The sequence below is a fragment of the Dipodomys merriami genome, unplaced genomic scaffold, assembly GCF_024711535.1.
Source record: "Dipodomys merriami isolate MVZ:Mamm:240054 unplaced genomic scaffold, mDipMer1.0.p SCAF_35, whole genome shotgun sequence".
Lineage (NCBI taxonomy): Eukaryota > Metazoa > Chordata > Mammalia > Rodentia > Heteromyidae > Dipodomys > Dipodomys merriami.
The window spans coordinates 6,221,838-6,235,191 of NW_027205048.1; the positions used below are offsets into that span (position 1 = coordinate 6,221,838).

At 40.9% G+C, this 13,354-nt stretch overlaps 1 protein-coding gene and 1 non-coding gene across 3 annotated transcripts in view; one reads left to right on the forward strand and one right to left on the reverse strand.

Moving 5' to 3' along the window:
* Nrap (nebulin related anchoring protein) overlaps positions 1-13,354 on the reverse strand; it is a 68,772-nt gene that overhangs the window by 34,669 nt on the left and 20,749 nt on the right. For both annotated transcript variants that reach the window (XM_069988046.1, XM_069988045.1), the window contains exons 15-21: positions 9,951-10,049; positions 8,104-8,208; positions 6,720-6,827; positions 6,278-6,379; positions 3,546-3,743; positions 2,923-3,027; positions 1-99 (exon numbers count right to left, since the gene is read on the reverse strand). In XM_069988046.1, coding sequence (XP_069844147.1) covers positions 1-99; positions 2,923-3,027; positions 3,546-3,743; positions 6,278-6,379; positions 6,720-6,827; positions 8,104-8,208; positions 9,951-10,049 — 816 coding nt within the window. The remainder of the gene's footprint in view (positions 100-2,922; positions 3,028-3,545; positions 3,744-6,277; positions 6,380-6,719; positions 6,828-8,103; positions 8,209-9,950; positions 10,050-13,354) is intronic.
* On the forward strand, positions 8,366-8,469 carry LOC138803987 (U6 spliceosomal RNA). The gene has a single exon (XR_011365112.1). It is a non-coding gene; the product is annotated as a U6 spliceosomal RNA (small nuclear RNA).

A 13,354-nucleotide genomic window follows, 5' to 3' on the forward strand; every position in this document is an offset into this window, starting at 1 on the left:
CCCGCTCTGCAGCTCCTGGCTCTTCTTGGCGTGCTCCATCTGGGAGCTATCAGCCACACTTGTGAACTTCAGCTCGTCAACCCTCTGCCGGTAGTTTTTCTGTTTCCAAAGTAAAGGGACCCCGTGGCATTAGGATAGGCTATTTTTCCCCACCACAAATATGCCCATACTCAGATGCTGTGTCTGTGGCCCAAAGGGAATAACCTTGTTGGTCCTATAGCTTAAACAGAATCACAGAGCCCCAAGTTAGCGTACTGGATTTTATTGCTTTTACTGTTCTAATGTCATCACATTTCACCATGTATAATGGAAAGCTCCCAGTTTATAAATCTAGGTTTGATATAGCAAAGTGGATTTGGACTTGAATTTGGACTTTACAATCATCAAGACCATCGCTCTCCAGCTTCAAGACATCGGGCAAGTCACTTGATGGGATTCACTCTTCTGCTTTCTCACTTTCCAGACCACTAAGTTCTTACTTTCCTTGTGTTCCCCATCTCACAACTGGTAAATTTTCAAATGTGCTAATTCTCCCCCCCCTCCCCCCTTCAGGCCTTCTTGTCTTTCTTGTTTCTCTTTTTTTTCCCCACTGGAGTTGCCAAGTGAAGGGGAAAGATAAAAATAAGAGTAAGAAAGATAAGAATAAATTTGCCAGGACGGATGGCAAGTTGAAGCAGTAGCTCCACATGGTGGAAGATCACGGCCTGGTGCCAACAAAACTCCCTGTGCCGTCAGCAAGAGTATCCTAGTCCTAACTAAATCTAAACAGTGATCAGGACATTGGGAACTCCAAAGTTCCTACTTTTAAGGAAACAAAAATTCTAGAGAAAATATTCTCCAGAAACTTTTAGTTCTCCTTCCTATTTTCTGTGTTGAATGGGAACATTTCACTACGAACTTTTATTTTATTTTTTATTTTTGGGTCCAGTCGTGGTAGGCTAGCGCTCTACCACTTGAGCCACAGTGCCATTTCCGGCTTTTTTCTTTTTGCTTATGTGGTGCTGAGGAATCGAACCCCAGGGCCTCATGCATGCAAGGCAAGCGCTCTACCACTGAGCGACCTTTCCAGCCCCTCACTACGAACTTTTAATTTTTTTTTTTTTTTGGGTCCGGTCGTGGGGCCTGAACTCTGGGCCTGGGCGCTGTCCCTCAGCTCTTCAGCTCAAGGCTAGCGCTCTACCACTTGAGCCACAACACCACTTCCAGCTTTTTTTTTTTCTTTTTGCTTATGTGGTGCTGAGGAATCGAACCCAGGGCCTCATGCATGCAAGGCAAGCGCTCTACCACTGAGCCACCTTCCCAGCCCCACTACGAACTTTTAAAAAGTTATTTAGGCCTTTCATTGTTGGAAATTCCCAAGGATCTCAGAGTCTACAGCTATCAAATAAATTATAAGTGCTTATAGAGGAGCCACAAATCCATTTGGGGATATAAGAAATGCAAGGGACATAAGATCTTCCTGTCCCTTGAAGAGCTTAAAAATTATTAATCAGCACACGAAGTGAGGCAGAAACTGACCCTGCTGAGGCTGAAGGATCAAGGGCCTATCTCCTCACCCAGCACCTACACTGCTGCTCCCCATCCAAGGCGGTGGCTCTTGTGCTCCACCTGGTTTCAGCTGGTCTCAAAGAAGTTAGATAATAGGAATTCCAAAGGACTCATCTTTACTTTCTACTTTACCTATATAATTCTAAATTTAAATATGTCTTTGTCTGGGAGAAGGTGAGTGCAGGGAAAAGATAAGAATAAACTACAAAACATGATCTGTGGATGCGATATTGTCCAGAGCCGAGAGCTGAGGCAGTGGGTTACAAATAGTAAGAACGGATGTCAGCTCTCCTAGTTACTTGAAAAGTCACTTAGGTCTCATTTTCCCCAAGTGTAACACAGAACCATTTGAATGATCACCACAGTACCTATTCTTATAAGGAGAGTTGTGACCTATAAATAGCAACGCAAATTAACACACTTCCAGTAATCAATCAACTCTCCACCATGAAGTAATTATCATGGGTTTCATAAATGGTGGCTACTTTATTATTATCATTTGCAAGACATATGCTGACTCAGCCTCCCTGGCCCTGAAGCAAAAATCTCCCTTGAAGATCACAAAGTTCCTGAAATAGTCACATTTCCAAATGCAGTGTCCTTCACAAGTCCTGCTTGCTGCCAAAGTCAGATTTCCATTGCATAAAGAGCTGCACAGGCTTAGAAATTCAGGGGCCCTGGGAGTATTCTATTTAACCTTGTCATTTTTCCTAGGAGAGGGTCAGGAAGGTGAAGTGTCTTGACCATAGTCTGCCGTGAGTTTAAGGCACACATGTAAAGAAACATTTGATGATTGACAAGGAGTCACATACTACTCACACAACAAATCCAACACAGGTTGAAATGCTTGGGAAGGGTTTCAGATTCAGTCAGGTATTTTTCTTCAGATTTTGAAATATAAAATGAGATATCAGGAAGAGATCCAAGTCTTAATTCATTAACATTTCACATACTATATATATGTGGCCTCCAGGTAATTTTACATGATATTTTGGAGGGTATGAAGTGAAATTTCATGGTGCAGCGTTTTCTACTCGTGACTTGATGGTACTCAAAAAGTTTTGTATTTTGGAGCATTTCAGATTTTAGATTTTCGGACTAAGGATGTTCAGTCTATATGGTCTTTCTATATAAGATTATTCTTTGGATAAAACAGCTTCTTAAATGGCTAGGCTTCTTTAAAACATCTTCCCAGGAAGCTCAAGGGTTTGGAAAACTGGCTCAGTGTGCATTAGAGGTACAAATACCACCCCTTGGTAATTCACATTCAAAACAAAGGCTCCTAGAATGGGAAAGGGCAATCATAGGGAAAAGTCACTCTCTGCGACTCAGGGGCTCAGATCCCTGGAAGCCAGGGCCCTAAGTTCAGGTTACCTCGCTGACCAGCTGACCAGCCTTCTTGGCCTGTTGCAAGTTGAGACTCCCCTCAGTCAGCCACGCAACTCCCTTCATCCATGCCAGGTCAGCTTTGTACTGCAGCTACAAGAGAAACAGCACCAAGATCCTACCAGATATGTGGGTGCAGGGGGGTAAGGATTGATGGGAGGTTAAGAAATTTTTGATCCTGTATTAGTCTACCAGAGAACTGCTTCCTGATTTCTCCTGGGAAATAAAGCTGGGCCCATCTGGTACAAAGGACAGTATGTTCTACCTTAGTGTTAAAACAACACAACCTGACAGACAAACACTGCTGTTTTTTAAACTAAGAACCCTCTTTGCCAACCTGTTAAGTTCATAGCATTTGCTTCCCCTTTGCCTATGCCCTTTATCAGCACATCTTTCCTTTTACAATGGTTCTGAACCCCACCTTCATTCTCCAGTCTGCATTGTCTTGGCTCTGCCTCTACCTCCCCACCTGTCTTCACTGGGCCCAGCATCTCTCTAGTTATTTCTAGTCCTCTGAGTTATGTAATAGACTCATGCAAGGTCCAAAATCACTCAAGCATGTGTCTAATTGCAAGATGCATAGAAAAATCTGGCAGGGAATAAGGGATTACCTCACTCTGGAGCCCATAGGCTTTCTTAGCCCACTGAGTCTTCATATCTTCAGGTAGCACAGTGTATTCATGCAATTTCTTCCTATAGTCCAGGTCACTGGCAAGAGCTTGGGCCTTCTTAGCATGCCTGATATTCATCATATCCATGGGCAGGTGAAAGTGAGTCTTACTCTCTTCAAAGCCTTTCTTATATTCAACCTTGAATGCACCAAAATAAAGACCATTGGTTACACTTCTGCTCTTGAAGGAGAAACTGACAATGCTGGAAGATTCCTAGGCTTTGGGGAGGAACTGGCACTTGGGACAAGGTCCGGTGTGTCAGTTGTGGCCCAAGTCCTGGCTCTATAAGGCAGGATGACAGGGGGGCTGTGGTTCTCACACTTCCTAGTCTCTGGAAGGACTGTTGCTCACTAATACTAACTCTTTTCTCTTGACAAGGGGAGGTCACAATCTGTGGTTCCTACAGAAGCTTCAAGAAGCAGAGGGACAAAGATTGGGCTGCAGAGTCCAGTAAGCATGAGTTCCAACTTGATCTCTCCTTTACCAGCTGGGAAACCTCTGCATTGTGACTTCACTTCCTAGAGGGCCCATTTCCCAAGAAGGAACTGTTACAACGAATGAATAAAACTAGCAAAAATGTGTTTGGTATAAGGACTATACAAACACACAGCAAGTACTTGATATATACAAACCATCAGGATCACAGTGACAATGGTGATGTCGGTGTTATTATGGTGGTGACAGTGGTAATGATGGCAGATCTTGGTGATGGTAATTATGATGATTGATGGATGGCGGTGGTGGTGATGATGATGTGGTGGTAGTGATGATGGCTATGATGGTGATGATGGTGGTGATAATAGTAGTGATGGTGGAAGTGATGGATAGGGGGTGATATTGGTGGTAATAGTGGTGAGATAGTGGTGGTCCTGGTGGTTATTTTATGTTCTGGGAAAGCTAGTGTGTGACAATAGAAGGAGTGTATTGTCAGGTAGAAGGAGTTCTGGAGTGCAGCCCCTCTCCTACTATCACTGCCTACCACATGACCTTGAAAAAGGCACCATCTATTAGCTCCCAGTTGCTTCAACTGCAAATATAAAATATGAATTTATTTCTCTCAACAGAAGCTAGATTCTCAAGTGTCTCTTTATGCTTCACAATTATGTATTTCATAAAGCTTGTCCTGTCACACATTCAAAATGGCAACCCAGGTGCCAACTCCAATTATTCCAGTTTATCCCAATTAAACCATAGCTTCCCAGTGACTTCTCAAATAGTTACGTCCAACTGCACCATCAGAGCTGCACACGTAGCATAAAGCAGGAACTAAGTACTCGTGTGTCCTTTGATCTGCTCTGCATTGTCAGGGAAGACTTGATAAAAAACCAGATGTGTCCTTCTAGCCAGAACTCTTTCCCCAAAGAAGAGTTTCTTTTGGTAAGTGGCATTTACCAAGGTTAATCTCTGGCTACTACAGTTGTTTATAAACAGTATCATTCTGATTGACAGGAACTTGGGATGCTCTGGTTGTTTTCTCAAATACTCTGAATAGCATGTGAGTGACCACAGGATTTATCTAGAACATTGTCACAATAAACAGGATGCATGTTACCTAATTCCTTACTGTGGTTTGAATATGATCAGTCTCCACCGAAACACATATTGAGGTGTAATTCCTTAATGCAGCAGAATTAGGAAATGGGGATTCGTGGGATGTTTTTGTGATTGGAGTCAGAGTCCTTGCAAATCAATCAATCAATCAATGATGGCTGTACAGGAGTGAAATGAGTCCTTGACCTCATGAATTAGATTCGTTATCATGAGAACAGGTTATTATAAAGCAAAGCTACCTCTTTTGGATGCTCTCTGTCTGTCTCTGTCTCCCTGTCTGACTGTTGGTCTGTCTGTCTCTTCCCTGCATGCGTGCATGTGCACTTGCTCTCTTCATGCTGGTACTGGTGCTCGAACTCAGGGTCTCACACTATGAGTTGGCTTTTTTGCTCATAGCTGGCACTCTACCAACTTGAACCACACCTCCCATTCCTGCTTTTTTGCTGGTTAATTGGGGGGAAGAGTCTTACAGATTTGTCTGCCCAAGCTGGCTCTGGATGCTCAGATCTCAACCTCCTGAGTAGTTAGGATTATAGGCGTGAGCCACCAGTATCTGGTGTGGTGTTCTTTTGCAACCACCTAAGTGCTCTTCCATTATGTTCCACCTCTTATAAAATGAGGCCCTAAGGAGATGTGGTTGCCTGATCTTGGAATATCCAGCCTCGGGAACTACACATCAACACTAATCTCTATTTAGAAAGTACCCATCTCAATCATTCTGTGAAGACAACAGAAAATAGATTAAGACAATCTTATCAGAGCTATGCCCCTCCAGGGAAGAACTTGTTCTGCACTGTTCATGTTAGCAGTCCAAGCACTTCACATGGAGTTTTGTCCATAGTAACAGCTCATCATACAATGTGCCATAAATAAATGTGACCGAACACCTTTTACCCTAATCAGTTGATGCTGCCATCCTTAGGGACATAGTCCTCATGTACTTTATAAGAATTGTATGGTTCATTACAGAAAGGAGATAAACTTCTTAGACAAGCCAAGGAAAAAAAAGGTGCAGATGAAAGTCAGTAAAAAAGAAACTGTCCCAAGTGGCAAAAGCCCAGGAACAACTTTTAAAGTGATACAACTGCACGTGGAATGGCTGGGAGCTGAAAAGAGTTTACCTCGCTGCTCATCTTGGCCACCTGCAGAGAGTGCAGAAGCTTTGAGTCAGTTGTTCCCATGACTTTTCCTTTTGTCTTCTCATATTCTTCTCTGTATTTAATCTTGAGAGAAAGAAGAAAGTCTACAGTGAGTATGAGACCAACTTTTCTGTCTTAGAAGCCCTGGTTTAACAAATGCAAAGAGAACAATTCTGAAAGAAAAAAAATAGACCACAAAAACTTTTCTGTCTTAGGAGCCCTGGTTTAACAAATGCAAAAAGAACAATTCTGAAAGAAAAAAAATAGACCAAAAAAACCCCTCCTAGCCTTTCACAAATCCAGAGGACAATTAAAGTATCATGGTGTTTACAATGTTAACAGTCATTATTTTTTTCAGCAGGACTACTGACATTTTTTGGGAACTGTTCCTTCTACATTTCTGAGTTAATGAGACAAAACCTACATTGCTAGCAAGCTCCCCCGAGGCTTTGGCGGCCAACAGAGACATGGCATCCAGCTTCATCTCAAATCCTCTCTCCTTTGTCTTCTCCCAACCTTCTTTGTACTTAACCTGACAAACAGAAACACAGGTGAACAAGAGTTGCTACCCACATTCCTGCTGAAAGTTGCAGAATTTTTTTCAAACTGATTTCTTCGATTATTTGCAAAGCCATCATCTTGGCTGTTATTACAAAAACAGTCATTGTGATCATTATCATAATTCATTGATTCCATAGATATATAGTCACTTGGAGCAGTGGTAATAGGCCAGGTCCAACAGAAGACCTGTGCTCTTCCTTATTCTCTTATTTTGGGTTGTAGTTAACTATTCACAAAAGGAATATTATATTATCATTCTCAGGGTTGCTCTGAGAGTAAGCAAAACCTAAACTAGTAAAGTGCCACAGAGATATAAAGTGTTGGTATTTGAAAGGTAGTAACTACTGTTTGTGGACTTCTCCTAAGTGCTTTCGACTCAAACTGCAGATCTTCAAATTAGGCCAGAGGCTCAGAGAAATTAAAGAGCTCACCTAGGGTCCCACAGGTAAAAAGTGGTCATCCTGCTGTGCACCAGTGGCTCATGCCTATAACCCTAGCTACTTAGGAGGCTGAGTTTTAAAGGACCACAATTCAAAGCAGCTCAGGCAAAAAAAAGTTCATGAGACTCCATCTTCAAAGTAACCAGCTCAAATCTGGGCTGGCATCATTGCTTGAGTAGTTGAGCACCAGCTAATGCTAAGGCTCTGAATTCACATCCCAGTGCTGGCAAAAACAAAGTAAGTGATCATGCCAACAACTGTGAACCAAGTCTATCTGAGACCAAAGTCAACGTCATCAATTGTGTCCCTACAAGAAATACTATACGATACTCTGTATCGTATAGTACCATATGTACCATAGCATATATCATATTTCATATCATCATATATCATATTACCTACCCTAGTATAGAACAGACTTTCTAAAAATAGTTTCTTTTTCTTCTCTCATACCACAGATCCCCTCTAGAATAAGAAACCTAAGGACAGCCCCATAGTGGCATCAGAAAACTCTAATGATTAAGATTGTTCTTGAAACTTAAATTTCTTCTCCACAGCCACTAGGATGATGAAAATGATGGTAGTGACAACAGGTGGGTACATGTCCATACACATGGCCAAAATATGAGAATTAAATTGCTAGGCCCAATTCATCCCTATTGAACCACTATGTGCCATGATATGGGCAAATTTATATAGCAGAATGAGAGGCTTCAAGGAGCCACCTACTGGTTTACAAATGCAGACTTTTCACTTTAATATCAAACCATTACCCCCCACCACATCCTCTCCACATGGCTCACTCACCTCACTGAATAGTTCAGCATTGGTCTTGGCCTTTACCAGCTGAGGTACATCCTGTGGTAATGTGTAGTTCAGCTTATTTTTTTCATAGTCAGCACGGTAATTCACCTGTTGGATTTAAAATACTTCTGTAGGGCCAGGTGTCAGTGACTCCCATCTGTAATCCAGCTACTCAGGAGGCTGAGCTCTAAGGATTGCATTGTGAAGCCAGACAAATTCTCTAAGATTTGTATCTTCAACTACCCACTAAAAAATTAGAAGTAGAGTGCTCGCTTCGGCAGCACGTATACTAAAATTGGAACAATACAGAGATTAGCATGGCCCCTGTGCAAGGATGACACAGAAATTCATGAAGCGTTCCATATTTTTAAATGAACCCAAAGATAGAGACACAAATATCTTTTTTCTTTCTTGCTATTGTTTCTAATGTATTTATAATATACCATGTGATTTTTTTCTTTCATTGTATGTTCCTCCCCCACTGTATAACCCATTTTCACTACATTTGATGTCGGTACCCTGCGTCTTGTATATACACTTCTCTAATTTGGGGAGGGGAAGGGAAAAAACAAAATGCTTAAATAAGGATTCAGGTTGACCAATTTTAACAATGAGATGTTCAAGACACTATGTTGAAAATGAACTTTACCACTTCGATGGGGGTGGGGGACTAGTTGAAGAGGTGGGAGGGAAGGGATGGGAAGGGAAAACAAAGGAGTAGTCAACAATGCTCAATAGGAAATGTACTCATTACCTTGCTTATGAAACTGTAACCCCTCTGTACAGCATTTTTACAATAAAAATGTAAAAAAATAGAAGTAGAGATGTGGCTCAAGTGGTAGAGTGCTAACCTTAAAAAAAGCCAAGTGAGAGCCTGAGACCCTGATTTCAAACCCCAGTACTGGCACTAAAAAGAAAAGTAAGCAAACAAACAAATAAATATAAGAGAAATTACATTTATGAGGTTTTATATGGGTAGAAAGGGAACTCTGGGGAGGAAATTCTGTTTCTTACTTTCCCCGAGACTCATTGCTGAGAAGGTATTTCTAGGAAAGGCCTTTAACAAGGAAACCTGTAATTTGGGGGATGTTTTAAATTAACAGAGGGAAGAAGTGAAATGAAAAATTAAGTAACTGAAAGGCACACTGAAATCAGTGAGTTTGCAAGGTCTCTGTGGCTGCTCTACCAGCACCTCTGACTTACACCAAGGGTAGCAAACACTTTCTTAGTTTCCGACAGGGCTGCCCATTTGCTATCTGCAGAATAGATGCTCAACAATAAGCAACAGTCAATCTAATCAGTAGTAATCATTGGCGATGTATAATTATCAAATGTCCATTTGAAAACAATTGTAACCCCTAGAAACAGAGCACTGCCTCCTGTCCACATAAAAAAGCTAACCAGACGTGATTTCTGAACAATGAACACAGAGCCATCTGAGAACTGAGAAGTAGTCATACACAAACTAAGTCTGGACCATTGGATATTGGTGATATTAAAAATTATCATTAATTTTTATTAAAATTGCATAATTGTATTTAGATTTGCTTTTTTAGAGGTCCATTCTAAAACGTGTATGATTGAAGACATATAATATCAGTAATTTTATTCAGAATAATAGGGGGAAGCTGGATGATAGTCTTGTGGGGGTTTACTACTCTACTCTCTACTTTAGGATATATTTGAAATCTTTCCTAATAGAACATTTGAAGAGAAAGGTCATAACCATGACCGCAATAAGACATGTTGCTATTAATAAAAGTCTAATCCTTGGAAATGGGACTTGATGTGCAGAGGACATCAACATACAGAAGACCCCACAGCCAGCTGGACAGAGACAGGTCACTTACGTGGCTCAGTTGCTGGGCATTGATCTTGGCTTGAATAATCTGTGGTGTATTGGCTATAGAGCTGTACTTGAATTTATCAATGCTCTGTCTGTAGTTGACCTAGGCAAAAACAAACATTGAACAACTTCACTAGTTGTTACCTCTAAGATTTGCTTAGCCTTCTTCCCTAGATCAACTACATAGATATTCTCAACTTGCCAGGAAAAGAAGGAAATTTCCCAGCTATATACCACTGGTTGTAGCAAATGAACAGACAGAAAAACAGTGCCATGAAGAATGAATGTTTGGACAGGTAATTTATAAAAGAGATCAACTAATTGGCCAGTGAACATAGGAAAATGTGCTTATCTGCATTGTTAGAGAAATGTATATTGAAATCACGAGATACCCTTCTATATGAACTTAAGGAGAGAAAATCAAAATTGCTGAAAATATCAAGCTTTGGCCAATATCAAGCTAAGGAAATCCCTAATATGGACAGATGTACAGAATGATATAAGTACTTTGGAAATTAGGGCACTTATGTGGACATATGTACAGATACTGGGTCCCAATGATTCTCTTCCCTCATGTTCTTATTCCCAATGAAAATAAGCACAGGTCACTTTATAAATATTCAAGGAGTATAATCTATAGGTAGTGTATTTTTCCTTGTATGTCTTTCTTACACATCACAAAAAAAGATGTTAAAGAAAGAAAAGCTGGATTATAGGCCTTACTAAAGCTGTACACAAGCCTTCCAAGATGCAAAAGAGCCGCAGTGACCTTTCCAAGGACAGTCCTAACATGTCCTAACTCTATGAAACAGCTCTTTCCTGGCCCTCATTTCCACCTGCCACAGTCCACTAATACTAAATTTGGCTCTTTTCTGTAAGAGGAAGTGGAATCTTCAGTTTTGCTTTCTGCATCGAGTGCCTGGCTTCTCACTTCGAGATATTTGGGGTGAGTGAATTTTCTCCCTTCAAAATGCAAATTGCTCTTTGAAAGTGAAGGATCATTATGCATTGGCATACACATACACTCGGTCATCTCATTTTCCTCCAAATGCACCAGGTCCAGTGTAGAGAGAAAGAGAACTTGAAAGGAATACAACAGCAGTGAGCTGGAGTGAAGGCAAAGCATGAGGTTGTGAACAGCCAATGGCCTCATTCATAAGTTCACATCCAGCTGAGCCCGAAATCCAGAAAAAAGGAGTAAACTCATCTCTAAACCAACTCATCCACTCCTTCAACAAACAGTCATGGGAGTCGATGTCAAATAAGCAATCTTAAACACAGCCCTGCTCATGGAGATAGCTCACATGAGTCCTTGTTTCCAGGACCCTGAACAGATACAGTCTCTTAGGACATCTGAGCTTCTCTGCACACAGGCTCCAGGTTAGACCCATTAACAAGCTGGGTCCTGGCTTGGCTTAGGGAGAACCATATCACTGTCAAATGCCCTTATACAGATTTGAAGTCTTTGTCTGATTGTATGAAACCCAGGATCCCACCCCGTATACTAGTGTGGGGCTTCTAGAGATTTATGTTTTTCATTCCCACAATCTATTGCTTTTAGCCAAAGCCAATACTGAATATACAGGGAAATATATCCAGGCACAAACAAATGACTTACAAGTTAACCTCATGAACAAGGCCTGGGAAGGCTTGAGTACTCTTAGTACTGGACCACAGAGTGTTCAGTTGGCTTTGGAGTGCAACACAACATCACTTGGTACTTCTTTGTTATGATTCATAGAGAAAAGTTTTATATATCCTGAGTATACAGGAAAAACTAGGGAATATAAAGTCATTTCAATGTCAACTATTAATGAGATTAGAGAGCTGTGACTTCCTAATGCATTAATTCAGAAGGAATATTATCAACTCATAATAGAGTCTATTAGAGTTCAGAATTATGCATGATAAAATGGCATGAAAATTATATTTTTAAGTGGCATATTCCTTCCTGATAATTCTGCATTAAGTATGTCACAGAGCACAATTACTTTTCTCTGCAGGACATAATTAAGAGTCTCCATGATTAATCACATCTCTGCAACATCACAAATGCTTGGCCATTGTGCTTCCATCTATATTGGGTGTCTTTGCTAAAGATAGTCTCATTTGAATTCTATTAGTGTTTATAAAATCCATCTGAGAGAATGCTCTCTAATTAAAAACCCATTCTTTATTTAATTCCATAGCTCATTGTACCACCTTTACAGACAGTGGCCATAGAAGCTCTTGAAAATGGAATCTCCAAATTTCCTGAATACAAAGGCCCCTGTGTGAGAGATGGTGAACTCAAACACACACCAGAGCCAGGAAGACAAGGGAAAGGAGAAGACATACCAAGAGAGCAGCCATTACTCAGCTCTAGCCCATGGCTGCCACGCAAGGACCCAAGGTCATTTTTCCAGGGTTTGCAGATTTTTTTTGTCGGTGGGGGGCCCGAACTCTGGACCTGGGCGCTGTCCCTCAGCTCTTCAGCTCAAGGCTAGCACTCTACTACTTGTGCCACAGCGCCAGTTCAGCTTTTTCTGCTTAGGAATTTTGAACCTAGGGCCTCATGCATGCAAGGCAAGCACTCTACCACTGAGCCACCTTCTCAACCCAGGATTTTCAGATTTTTAAAGAAAAAGTAAAGATCTTAATTTTTATGTGAGCTCACAACTTTCATATGTTGGTTCATTTTAAAAAATTATGTGGCCAAATCTTCCTGTCATCTGGATGTAGCTTATATACTGCCAGTTTAGAACCTATCACCAAAACCAATTTAATATATTTTTCAATCTAATTTAATTCTTGTATCAGACTTCCCAGGATAGCTAGCTATATTTCCAGAGTATAATTTGATCCCAAGTCTTATAGGGACACATGGAGTAGTCTGCCATGTTCCAATGGGAAAATGTTCCAATTGTGGGAATTGATCTTATTTTTTTGTCTGTGTTCTTGATTAGGTAGTATTCCAATATTTCTGTAGTACTACTACAAAAGTACACATTCACGTTGTAAAGAAATACTTTAAATGGGTAAGTGTTCCAAGGATGTAGTCCCCACCTCTCAAGAAGTAGCTTTGGCAGTGGCCAAGGTAAAGGTGAAATGAGTAGGTCCACACAATAAAACTTCCTGGAAGAATTACTGGTTCAGTCTTTGATATTTTTATATTTGAAAACCTTTTCAACTCAAGAGACTATTGTTTGCTAACAATTACTCTTCAATGTCCAGGACACTGTTAGACCCAAATGCATTCCATTATCCTACATTGAGCCAGAGGGGAAGGGGAGAGAGAAGAGGGAGGGAATAAAAAGGAACAAAAGAAGAGAGAGAGAGAGGACAGACACAGAAAGAGGGACATGGTGGGAGGTGGAAAATGAACACTACTAATAGGAAAACCTGTCAACCCCTGGATCTGTACTGGTC